This window comes from Lactuca saligna, chromosome 5 (assembly GCF_052625555.1).
Source record: "Lactuca saligna cultivar CGN05327 chromosome 5, ASM5262555v1, whole genome shotgun sequence".
NCBI lineage: Eukaryota > Viridiplantae > Streptophyta > Magnoliopsida > Asterales > Asteraceae > Lactuca > Lactuca saligna.
Genome location: NC_136421.1, coordinates 305562338 through 305576015, shown reverse-complemented (window position 1 = coordinate 305576015; position 13678 = coordinate 305562338). Strand labels below are relative to the sequence as shown.

Genomic DNA, 13678 nt, shown 5'->3' with positions numbered 1-13678 from the left:
TTATTTTATATTATCGATCGCTATTCTTGAACACTTTTTTTTGTAATTTTTTTTTCATTTTCCATCGAAAATTTTCACAAAACCATGTGCTTATGTTTGAAATAGTTTAACATTTTGTTAGATTTTAGTAAAACATGAATCATTTTCTTGAAATCCCGAAATTATTCGTTAGATTTCAGACTTGTTCTTCAAGTATCTAAATTCTAATATCATCCGTTTTTTCACTACTTCTTGAAATACAGAATAGTCATATGAATGTTTTTGTCAAAAACAATTACTTTTAAAGTGACATTTAGTCTGAAATATCCGGAATAACTCATTCTTAATAAATATGTCATTTTTCAAAACACAAAAAACTTCATCATTTTCAATTAAATCATTCATTCCTAATGACTATTTTTGTAAATTACCCTAAAATACGAGATATATATGCCATAATTGTTGCAAGTCAAATTTTCGTTATTGATTTTTGTGGTTTCCAAAAAATCACGTCTTTAGTCTTTGTATTATATTTTATTTTATTTATTATTATTATTCTTTTTAATAGTTAAGGTATGGACCCTAATTAAATGACATTCATATTTAAATATATTGTATTTTTTTTTTAATAATATAAGAAATAGCATCATAGCCATTAAATCTTTAGATGTATTATCATTTTACATACATGTTTTGTGTAAAATTGAATATGTGCATCTTTTATTAATCTTTCTTTGCAAAAAGTGTGTAAAAGTTCCAACAAGTAAATACAATTATGTTTGCTTTCTAAATTCATTCGAATATCCCTTTCACATATCCTTTTAGTTCCTTTAACTTAAATTAGTCATTTTCATGTGTCACTTAAGTATTTTTCCATTTAAATGTCCATTATCGGTGACTAAAAGACATATTGCTTCCGACCTTATACCTCTGTAAAACAACAAAATAATTTTAAAGACTCAATCGACCAACTTTAAAAACATTATAATGCATTCGTTTCATTTTCCCTTTATTTTATCTATGATTTCAAGTTTTTTTGTATTTACTATTTTTTGGTATTTCCACTAGGTTAATAAAAAGGATTTTTTTTGTTGGTGGAAAATATATTTCAAATTTTAGCATCATCCTTGAGTATTTTGTCTCTTCTTGGACTTAAGTAAAAACATTTGTTTTTGTTCGAAAAAGAAAATCGTATTATACGAGATATCCATTTTAATTGACTAATAATTACATGTGTTTAAGATAACTAGTTTGAATTTTGTCTATGAAATATTTCGTTGACATAATCGAAAAGAAACCAAAAAAATATTCTTAATGAGAGTCCACCTGCATAAATAACAATGGCTAGTTTGCATTGTAAATCAATTGTATCCTTTGTATCGCCAACAGTTTGCAATGTTTAAAGCTTTAAAGGTATTAATAAATTTAAGAAAAAATGATGAAAGATTTATTTTGGTGAATTTCGGTCAAATGTAAAAGCGAAAGAATAACGAATTTTTTATTTTGTTCAAAATATATTATTAAATTTTATTTTTACATACTATACCATAAATTTATTAAAATGTTCAAAAAAAAAAATATCATTATTACATATAATAGCAGGAAATATTGACTTCTGTTTCAAAAATTGTTATAAAAAATATCAATATTACATATCATTATTAAAATGTTCAAAAAATATTATTATTACATATGTTCAAATAAATATCATTATTACATAAATTTATTAAAATGTTCAAAAAATATTATTATTACATATAACTATTACATATAGTTTGTTCGGTTTTATTTTCTAATAAAAATGAAATAATGACTTTGATATTATGTGTCGTTAAGAATATCTTACGAAGGTAATAAACTTCTGTTTATTAAAAAAAATACATTTAACGTAATAATTTATACCAAATATCAAAAAAAAAAACTTAGTCTTTTAGACCTTTTTGCTTACATAAACATCTCTCTCTCTCTCTCTCTCTCTCTCTCTCTCTCTCTCTCTCTCTCTCTCTCTCTCTCTGAAATATCCATCTATGTACATCATAATACTAGGTGTAAGACCCATTTATCATAATAGATTCTTTAAAGTTTTTTTTTTCTTATTAGCATACTAAAACTCATGTAATTTGATTTTTTAGAATAAAATGGTTAATGATTAATGTGTTTTGCTTAAACAAATGATAAAGTGTGTTTTGTAAATTATACGAATTGTCCTTGATATGCGGTTTTGTTGCTAATTTAGTCCATGTCAGATTTGAATTACCATAATGCCCTTTATTTATTTATTTTCCAACTACTTTTAATTTATTTATTATTATTAATTATATTTAAAAAAAAAACAGCCCCTCTTCTTATTCATATATTCTCTCATTATGAATAGGAATGGCAATGGGGCGGGTTCGGGGCGGGGCATGGATTCCCAAACCCGCCCCGATAACTTTCGGGTATCTTATCGGGGCGCCCCATTGGGTTTCGGGTTTCTCCGTCGGGTTTCGGGTATCTTATCGGGTTTACAACAACTGATAACGAAATCTTTATTCTCTTTTAGGGTACCCTAATGTCTTATAAAATATACATGTTCTAGCAACTCTTTTAAATTAAAAACATGATGCATCACTTTAATAAAATAAACTGGACGTTATATAAAAAATTATTTGATTTAAGTTTTGTTTAATACGTCAAAACACATAAAAATGATCATTAACACCAGATTGTTAATAACTAAAAAAATTGTCCACGATAAGTATTTTATATTTGAACGTGTACAATTAACAGCAAAATTTTTTGAACATATTATATATATATATATATATATATATATATATATATATATATATATATATATATATATATATATATATATATATATAATCGGGGCAGGGCGGGTCGGGGCAAGGATAACCCACTCCTTGCCCCGAACCCGATAACGACCCGTTACCCGACCCGAAATGATCGAGTTTCGGGTTTCCCCGTCGGGTTCGGGTTTTTTTGCCATCCCTAATTATGAACAACCCAAACCTCACCCTATTTCGACGACCGATCACCCTTATACTCAAGTATTTTGGCGACCCATCAAACCCTCAATCTCCAGGGGATTCATCAAACCCTCACCCTTCAGTATTCCGACTACGCCATCAATATCTCAACCTCCAGTATTCCAACGACTCCATCTATGTATGAGATCGAGTTGTGTAGGTTGCCAAAAGTTAAGGATGGTTGTTGCTGGATCCATGACGTTGACGTTCAAATCAACGACTCCTGACGTTCATGTAGATGGAAAGGAGGAAGGTTTTAGGTGTTTATATCAGCTCACACCTCCCTAATCCATGTGATGAACACACTTCAAACATCACCTGGAAAACATCATCACAAATTTATGTTTCTGATGAGAGGGAATGAGAAGACTAGAGGAAACAAGTGAAGGTTTATTCTTCGGCAACTTTCATTCCCAAAATTTTCACTGAGCGACTTATATCCCTTCCCTCGTTCCCCCTTCTTCGTGTTTCCTAAATCGATTTTGATTTTGAGTTTCATGTTTATTAGGTTTGATTTTGTTTAGATGGATTATTCTTGAAACATACAATTGTATTAGTTCAGTCTTTAAGAAAGTATGACCTTGACAAATCTTGAAAACTCATCATCATGGACATCCCTCTCTCGTTAAAGAACTCTGATGGTTCATCACATGATATCAGGAAGGAATTAGGGATCGATACATCCAAAATCTCGAAACTCAATTTTTTGTCAAGCGATTTGGCAAATCAAATAAAGTTATGGTTAGTCGGGTATATTCATTTGTTGAAGCTCTATAAAGAAAGCGATTGCAACAAGTATGATCTTTATGAATTTGGAAAAATCACCATCATGGATGTCCCGATTGATTTTGTTTCGTTGGACTCTTCGTAGGGTGGATAATTTGTGGAGAATACAATGGCTATGGTGGAATCTTGTTGCGAGTTTTAAGGTTTGGAGATGATAGTGATGATGACGGAGTGGGTTTGGAGCAGGTGAGAAAAAAGGAGACAAAGGTAGACAATGGAAGGGGAAAGGATAGGGATATTTATTTTATTTCTTATTTTTTATTCAAAAAATGATATACAAATAAATAAAATGAAGAAAAGAAATTATTAAGCGCAAAATAGTCATTTCATGTTAATAAGGATGGAACGTGCAAGTTAAAAATAAACAAATAACGATTCGAGTTAATTTTTGAAAATAAACACTAAACATATTTTTTGGCATCCACACAAACTTATTTCTTTTCATTTGGTCAAAACTTATTTTCTTATTTGATTATACATCCCTAAATCTTGCTTGATTTTAAGAACAAGTTGATATTTATTAGAGAATGATGAAGTCCTCATTGTCTAGCATGAGGAGTGTTTTTTAATCTGATTTTTCTATGGGGTTAGTCTGATGAATACCTTTATTATTCACAATTCTTTATATAAATTAAATAGAAGATCAATATCTCATTATTGTCTAGAAATAAAGAAGTCGCTTGCATGATATTGAGTAGACATTTTGGTGCCTTTTTAGTTTATGATGTTTTAAGAGTTAAGAGGGTGTTTGGATAAATGCATTTTTAGCTTAATTAGCTTATTGCTTATTGCTTATTGTGGTGGGAATAAGCATTTTTTTAAAATGTGTTTGGATTAGTTTATTGCGGTGGGAATAAACAATAAGCAATAAACATTTGAAGTGTTTGGCAAACAAAACAGCTTATATGAGTAAAATGACTAATAAGCAATAAGCAATAAGCATTACCCCCTTGCTTATTAAAATCAGCTTATTTAGCTTATTTCCGCCGCAATAAGCTAATTTTTTAAGCATCCTATCCAAACACTTAAATTAGCTTATTGTGGTGAAAATAAGCAATAAGCAATAAACAATAAACTGTCATTTTTTTCCGTATCCAAACACCCTCTAAATACATTCACGAGAAACATTCGAGAGAAGCCACTTGCCTTCTCATGCTTTAAATGCAGTGAAGAGATTTTGGTAGGTTCTCCTACCACCTTTGCGTTTACATTTAAAGTTACTTTTTGTTTATTATGTATAAGTATACATGTCGAGCTTCTCCTTACTACTCAATTTTCAAACCTTCAAACTTCCTGCCCCATGTTTCCATCATCCAACTCCAGTGGTAGCGGATGCGTTTATATTAATCACAGTGAAAACTTAAATTACATAAAAGTAAAACAATGGGAACATCTTTTTGCTAGGGGTTGATTTTAGGCTTTATCAAAAGCCCATATCTCCACATAATTGTCAGCCTAAACTGAGAGATATTATATTATATGAACCTCAACTTCACATGGCATATAAAACTATAAAAGCAAAGAGAGGCATGGGAATTTCACATGGACTAAATCAAGCCTCTTCCACTTTTTTTTTTTTTTTTTTTTTTAATCCTAACTAAAGCTGATCACTAGTCAACAGCCAAACTAAATCAAAGCAAGAATCCTTATTATAACTTTATTCACTCTCTTTTAGGAATTCAAAAGAATATAACACCAATTCCCATCCCAATTATCCTCTTAAGTCATTTTTATATATTTTTTTTCTTTTTTAATAGAGAAGGTACTTGAAAAAACTAGGCAAAACATGTTACTGATCAACGCTAGACTCAGACCAAAGGTGAAAGAAAAAGAAGTGAATTGTTACTTTGTTAGTACCCTTCAAAAGAGATCAACTTGACACACAAACTTTGTCTTTTTTTTGTTCTGATTGGTCAATTTAAAATTCAAAAATAATTAATTTACAAATGTAATTAACTAATTACAAAAAGTCCAAGTCCCGTTTGGATTTTTTTTAACCAATAAATTAGTTTTTTTTTTTTTTTTTTTCTAGTTTAACTACTGAGAGCGTATTTTTATTTTATTAAAAATATAACTCTTAAGTTTTTTTTTTTTCATTAATGAGTTGCAAAAACCAAATAAAATATTACTTTTTAGATTAAATATGCTTTGTCCTTAAAAAATCAGTGTTTTCATGGTGAAAGCAGAAAGAAAATTATCCGACCAATTTTTATTTATTTTTTAATTATAGTGGTTTTTATAAAATCATTTCCACGTTGTATACAATTCAATACGTTTGGTTTAGAATTTATACCCGTTTTATTTACTTCTTTTAGTTTAATCACATGAGCTTTTAGAGATAAACTTCAACCTCGTACAAAACACAAAACATAGAAACAAGATTAAACATGACATAACCTTAAAACAAGATTAACCGACCAAATTAGCATTGTCAAAGTTGTTCTAAAGAGAAATATATATATATATATATATATATATATATATATATATATATATATATATATATATATATATATATATATATATATATATTGTAGAAGGATCTTCTAGACAAAAAGATCCCAATAGATTCCACTCAATTCAGGAATCCACCACCTAAACCATCTTAATAGATGACAAATCATCTTTCTTTCTTTCTTTCTTTCTTTCTTTTTTAGTTTAATTAATTAATTTAAATCACCCTCTACAAAAAAAAACATAAAACGGAAGTTATCCTTATCCAACAATCATCATATCATCCTTTTGTTCTCATAATTGTAATGCTTCCTTTCCCACCTTCAGTTCGGATTTTAGTTTTTCCAACAATTGGTTTCCCTGAGAAAGCAGATGTAGGATATGAAATTACAGGATCTTCTTCATACATTTTCTTGGATTTTGATGGAGGTGGAGTCAAGATCTTTTGGTTTATGTCTTTTAGAGTAACTGCTCCTTCAACACCTCCACATGGTTTTACAAATGCAAATGGAAGAACAACCGATGAATTCATCTGTGTAGGCGTCTTAATCAATGACTTTTTCCCTATTACAACAACAACAATAACATTCAATTTATAAATTAATATAAAGAATTCAAGAAATATAAATTTTATTTAAAAAACAAACCTTTGAATATGACATTGTGACGAGTGGGAGTGCGTTCTTGAACCATATTATTACTTCCAATCTCGGGTTGTGAATTATCCGAATCTAAACACAACAATTAAATTAAACAGAAAATATTTAGAAAAAACATGAAGAGAATCAAATCAAGAAAACTATAATGTGAATGTCACCTGTAAGATTCATCTGGATATTTGAAGTCCCTGATAAAGTCCTGTTTTTTATTTAAAACATCGGATTCAGTTTAAGACACCAAATTATGTCATAAAATTTTAAAAAAAAATTACATACATAGAGTCAGTTACTAGACAATCAGCCAACCATCCATCTGAAGACTGTTCCAAACCATCATAACCAGATGCAGATGCAGACATATCATCTGAAAACATAAACCAAAAAAAAAAAAAAAAAAAATCTTATATCATTTCTGCAAAAGGGTTATTTGACTTATTTCAGTTTCCTAACTGGTATAAGAGTCAAACCTGCAAATCCAGACACCCATTGTGCCATATCAGAAAAGGCATCATCCAATGAGTCTTCCCTCTCCTAAACATTATAAGAAAATGATGTTTATAAAAAAGTTTAGGACTTAGAATTCAAAAAGTTCATATATAGTTTAATAGATTAAGTCATGTTTTCATTAAGTCAAAAAGAAAGAAAAAACACCTTAGACTTTAAAAAGTTGGTGGAGAAATCCTCATCACAAAGTGGAAGAACATCTGCATCCAAAACTTCATCATCAAAATGCAGCATTCGGCGTCTTTTTGCTTGGGAAGAAGCCTCCCTGCAATACTCCACTCCCTTGTTTACAGTTCCTGTTTAAGCATATGTATATCAGATACCAAGAATCATAAGATTAAAAAGAAATACATTAGAAATCCCCTTTAACATAAATACATAATTACCATTTTCAGTAACTTGATAGGCTAAATCACCACATGACTTCACTGGGGTTGTTTCATCAAACACATAAGAAAGATCTTCATCATTCTCACTTACATTGTTCCAGAGTCCATTAGATACATCTGCTTCAAATCCATTTTAACCAAATAAAAATATCAATTGTGTGCTCAACAATTTGATGTATAATGCTAAGAAAATAGGATAAAAAATCACAAGTCTTGCTCTTACCTAGTTGCAAACCGTATTCTTCACATTTCCAGTCCCACATTTCATCACTAGAGTTCATATAAAACATTAAATTGGGTGAGTTTTTTATTTGAAGAGTAGGAGAAGGAAAAATTAAGATTGAAGACAATTTACAAGGTAGCATATCATGAACTGTTGGTAGAAAATTGAAGACTTCAAATAGCAGTTAATAACTTGATGTATACATTGAATTGGATAGTATATGCACACATTTAGTGCTGGATCTATCATAAAGGCACATAAATCTGAATTTAAAGCACAAATATCATTCATTAAAAACTGCACAAAATCATGATCTATCTATCTATCACTAAACACATTTTAGTCGCTTGATTAGCAAACAAATTCTGTAGAAAACTCGACGGATCATGAATTAAATAATTAAAATTACTCCATCCGATTTGAAGTTGACCAAAATATCATCATTAACGCCGACTTTAATTAGAAAACACGATCTATCTCTATGAACATCTTATTCACCTCAATTGCATCGCAACGATTTTGAAACAACTACAAAACTTGTATAAATCCAGCAAAAACTGAACCAAATCAACACGCGGAAACTAATCGGATGCGATGTAAAATTCAGAAAATGCAACAAATAAAGCAAACAGTATGTCCTAAAAATCCCCCAAAACACCACAAAATTAGAACAATCGACCTACATTTTCCTAAAACAACCTCAAATAAATCAGCAAAAAAGGAGGATTAGCACGTACTTGTGATTCTTTTGGTGCTCCATTGAACGCAGACGAAATCAAACGCAAAACAAAATCACTAATACAAAATTGGCAACCGAAATCAGATGCAAAACAAATCACTAAACTACTTCACGATCCTCGGGTACAAAGTTTACAGTCGGAACTAGCCGTTGGGATGGATTGATACAGGAGGAAGGGTACAAAACATATAAATTGGAAATGCGAAGAAGACGAACAGAAGTGGTGTCGAGATATGTGCAAAACCGCCGATTCCACGCACCATACACCCCTCTTTTTCTGAGTGTGTTTTTTTGTAGTGTGTGGGCTTCGGATTTTGGGGGCTATTTATTAGCATGATCTGAATGGGTAACCATGGGAGACCAGTTTCAGGCCTGACGACCCCTTTTCCCTTTTCTTTTTTTTACTTTCTCTTTTTTCTTTAACGGGTAACTAAATATTTTTTAAAAATAAATTTATAACAGACCCCAAAAATATGCAGTGTATTGGAGTGAGATTTTTTAATTGTATTTTCAGGAATAAAGAATACTTATAATTTATGATTTTTTTTTAAAATATTCGTTTCACTAATTACAATTTCATGAAGATTAAATGGTACATTGGTTTTTTAAGGGTTTTAATGAAGTTTGGCCAAAAAAATAAACTATTTTATGTTCATTATAAGAGTATAAATCGAATAAAGTTATGTTATTTATATCATTTTCATGAAAATAAAAGGGTAAACTGTTTTCTTTGGCTGATGTGTACTTTTGACTTTGAAGAAGTCAAAGGTTTTGCGGTTAGAAAAAAATAAACAAAGCAATTTTAAATGGTTAAGTATAATAGATGAAATGGGGAGGAAATCCACTCTTCCCAGTTATAAATTACCCCTTTACGCCTACCAGTTAATCCATAGATAAACCAATGACTTGATGTTGTTGGCCGCTTAAGAAGGATTAGTGAAAATCCCTTAAAACAAACCATCATTTCTACACTTTCATAAAGACCAGAGCATCCCATAGCAGATTACAATGAATCTCTCTTTTTTCTTTAGGCATTGTCCCCACGAGGCTGCAAACCCAACTAGCTTGTCCATCTTATGCACCGAAACTTGATCAATACCATACCAATTGAAGATTTTCTCCCTCACAAGACTCGAGTAAGGACAACATGCAAGAATATGGTCAACATTTTCTATCCCGTCAATACATGAACCATAGTAACATCAGTTGATATGAACACATCTATGAGATATATCAATGGTAGAAGGAATGTGGTCAAGGGCTGCTCTCCAAACAAAAGTGATTACCTTGATCGGGATCAGTTTATTCCAAGTTATTTGTTGTTAGGAAGAAGTATAAAGTTGAATCTGATCAATTTTCTTCCTCGGTACTTCAACCATGTATCTACCATCAGATGCAATTTTGCAGCATAACTAATCTAGGCATTGTTGGAGACGGAAAGGGGCTATGTCTTGATTTAATCAGTTCACCTCACTGGATAGTCCAACATCAGTTGGACAATATTTCCAAGACCCCAAGAAGTCATTGTTATTAAAATGTGCACTCACCGTACATTTTATTTATCTTTCAAGATTAAACAACGAACGATACTTCCTTTTAAGTTTCCCAGAAATCCAGAATCAAGCCATGTATCCTGCCAAGATTGGGTTTTATCACATGATTTAACGATAATCTAGAAGATATCGTTTAAACATAGACCCAATGCCTCAATATTTTTTCTTATCCCCCGCTATATTATTCCAAACACCAATAATGCTCTTTTTAGAAAGGTAATCCAAAGGTTTGTTGTGTAATTTATGGATACTTGTGATTACTCGATCCCATAAAGAGGATGGTTTCGATTTCAATCTCCACCGCCATTTGACAATGAGAGCAATATTCAAGCTCTAATATATCCAACTCCTAGACCTCCATTTTCCTTAGTGTCACACCCCCAAACCAAGGATGGCGGAAACGTCCGGGGGTGGAGGACTTCATGTAGAGTATCACAACAAAGAGTATAATAGTGCTCAAAGTAAATACAACCAACACAAATATAATTGAAAACGTTACATCAAAGCACATGTTTACATGATTCCCATCAATTACATTATAATGCAAAATGAACTGTTTGACGATTTATCGTCCCATCCTCAAAACGTTGTTGATTTCCTGTTTTCACTGAATTCCTGAGAATACAAGTAGTTTTGAAAAGTGTCAACACAAAGGTTGGTGAGTTCATAAGAAATTTCGTTGGAAAAGTAAATCGTTTTCCTTGTAAAAGCGTTACAATATGCATCCAGAAAATCCGATATTTTCTTTAAAATCTGCGTAATGTAGTCTTATGACTGAAGACCAAAATGTATAAGTAACCTTTCTTATTAATTAGAAAATGTTATGTACTTAAATGGACATGGACGCGTTTGAATTAAATGAAATTTATGTATGTTCTCATGTTCGTTAATACTTTATATATATATGTAGTCCTAAATTAGAGGACCGAGAAATAACAAGTATTGACCATACTTAAAAGTATAAATGTGGTTTCAAACGATGTGTAGTCGTAACTACCAAAACCAAAAGTGTACAGTAATATCTGTACTCATAGAGATAAAGAGTGATTTTTAAATCGACATAAAACTCATTTAGGTTTTAAAAATAAAATCCCGTAAACTTATGGATTGTTATATCCCTATGTGAGTCGCTATAATCATACTATGACTATGTGAACCTGCCACGACGTTCTCAGTGTCGCGAAAAATAAAATGACATTTGTCACCCGTAGACCTGCAGGTCCAACTGTAGCTAGCAGCAAGGTGTGGGGTGTCAAACCCAATATAGATCTATATACAAGTATCACGTTCTCCCTCAAGGAGATTCTGATTATAACTACCAGGAATTATATCCCGCACTCGGACATACGGGGAGAGAGAGAGAGAGAGAGTCTCACAATATAGGTTAACAAGTTTACGTGAAATGTGTGTGAATATAAATCTTTCTTGTATGAATGTACCCTTTTTGTACGAGTGTGTTGAGTGATGTATCATAAACTATACCTATTATAGTTTATCTAAAATGTATGTAATATGTATGAATTCTTTTATGGAAATGTATTAGTGTTGTGAATTTATCAAACTATAGGTAAACAACTTTACGTGAAATATGTGTGAATATAAATCTTTCTTCTATGAATGTACCCTTTTTGTACGAGTGTGTTGAGTGATGTATCATAAACTATACCTATTATAATTTATCTAAAATGTATGTAATATGTATGAATTCTTTTATAGAAATGTATTAGTGTTATGAATTTATCAAACTATATTTTTTATAGTTTAATATACGTGTTCTAAAATGAATGAAATATATTTATTATGAATGACTTAGTTTCAGTTCATGATGATAAACTAACAAAGAAACACATTCAATAATTAGAGCTTATGATTATACACTTTGCTCAACATATTACAAAGTGTTATGATATTTACATGCTGTTGGCTAAATTTAGCAATTCTGCCCTATTTTGGAAAAATCATAGAAAAATCATACGAAGTCGAAAACTAGATCCGTAAATTCTGAGAGTTCAAAAAATGTGTCTAGTTTACTCATAATTTTTATCACGATTTTTAATGACCTCCAACTTGGGTGAAAAAGTCCACAATCACAGACTGGTCCGGATTGTTGTTTGAAATGATAGGCAGTTTTGTAAAAATCACCATAAATTGTAGAAAAATCGTATGGAGATGTGGAAGTAGTCATTTTAAAGCTAAAAACTTGAACTATTTGCACCTTGTACAGTTTTGAAAACAAAAATGTTTAAGATGCCCAAAACAGTCCGTGAATGGAGTTGAACTTTTCTGATGAAGGCTGTTAGAAAATTTTAGTTATGTTCTTAGTGTTTTAACTTGTATCCCCCCCCCCTGAAAACTTGAGAAAACATAAAAATGTAGGGGTATGAACTCACCTTAAGTGATTTCAGTAGATAAGTGTTGAAGAAGAGAAGTGTTCAACCCAAGAACACTTGAAGAATCACTTGAAGATTCGAAGCTCTAACGCTAATATGATGGAGTTTGTGTAAGATATCCATGATTTGAGTGGAAATAAGTGAGATAATCATAAGGAGGATGAATTATACTTACTAAGAGTGGAAGAACACTTGATAATCAGCCTTGAATCTCGAGTTTGGTGGAGAAAAAGTTTGAGAGAAAAGTGGTGTTTGATACTTAGTGAAATGGGAGAAAATGAGAGAAATGAGGAGAGAGGATGTTTGTTCCAGCTCAAAAACGTGGGAATGAGTGTAAATTGGGTGTGAGGGACATTGAAGTGACCTAGGTAAGGTGGGGAGGTGTGGTTAGTCAAAGAGTGGGTGTGGGGTGGTTGCTTGTGACATTGGATAAGGCAAAGTCAACACTCCACCTTTAAATATTCACCCACTTGATTTTTATTATTTAAATAATGATTTTCATCAAAATATGTTTAAATTATGAATATTTAGAGTTTATTATGTTAAAATATAATTTCTGGAGAAAATCCCGCTTTAAAATCATGAAAAACGGGCTTAAAATGTTAAAAATATCAAAAATGGGCTAAAAGTGACAATTTCCCGAAGTCTGGCCGAGGTTCGGCCTTCTGGTGCTGAACCGAGAGAGAGAGGGAGGCAGAACCGAGAGGGAAGAAGAGAGAAGGGAAGGAACCAAGAGGAGGGAGGAGAACAAAGGGGCGCGAAGTAGAGACAGAGAGGAGAGAAGAGACAGAGAGGCGGGCAGAGACCGAGAGTAGGGAAAAGACAGAGAGGCGGGTAGAGACAGAGCGAGAAAAGAAGCAGAACGAGAAGCGACAGAGGCAGAGGCTCGGTCCTCGCGTGCCACAGCCAACAGAGGCTCGGTCCTCGCACGTCTTAGCCAACAGAGGCTTGGTCCTCGCGCGTCTTAGCCAAC

General features: G+C 31.8%; 1 protein-coding gene across 2 annotated transcripts; it reads right to left on the bottom strand.

The window, feature by feature from the left end:
* Positions 1-6331: 6331 nt before the first annotated feature.
* On the bottom strand, positions 6332-9084 carry LOC145048474 (protein XRI1-like). 2 transcript variants are annotated; one of them, XM_078996972.1, is made up of 9 exons: positions 8761-9084; positions 8024-8070; positions 7798-7920; positions 7559-7707; positions 7375-7438; positions 7184-7271; positions 7066-7106; positions 6896-6979; positions 6332-6812 (listed from the first exon to the last, which is right to left on the bottom strand). In XM_078996972.1, exons 1-9 carry the CDS (start codon positions 8781-8783, stop codon positions 6529-6531), a joined length of 903 nt encoding a protein of 300 aa, XP_078853098.1. In that variant the 5' UTR covers positions 8784-9084; the 3' UTR covers positions 6332-6528. The 2 variants fall into 2 exon arrangements, with proteins under 2 accessions (XP_078853098.1, XP_078853099.1); XM_078996973.1 differs by having other exon boundaries at positions 6333-6812; positions 7798-7917; positions 8761-9083.
* Between the last annotated feature and the right edge of the window lie 4594 nt (positions 9085-13678).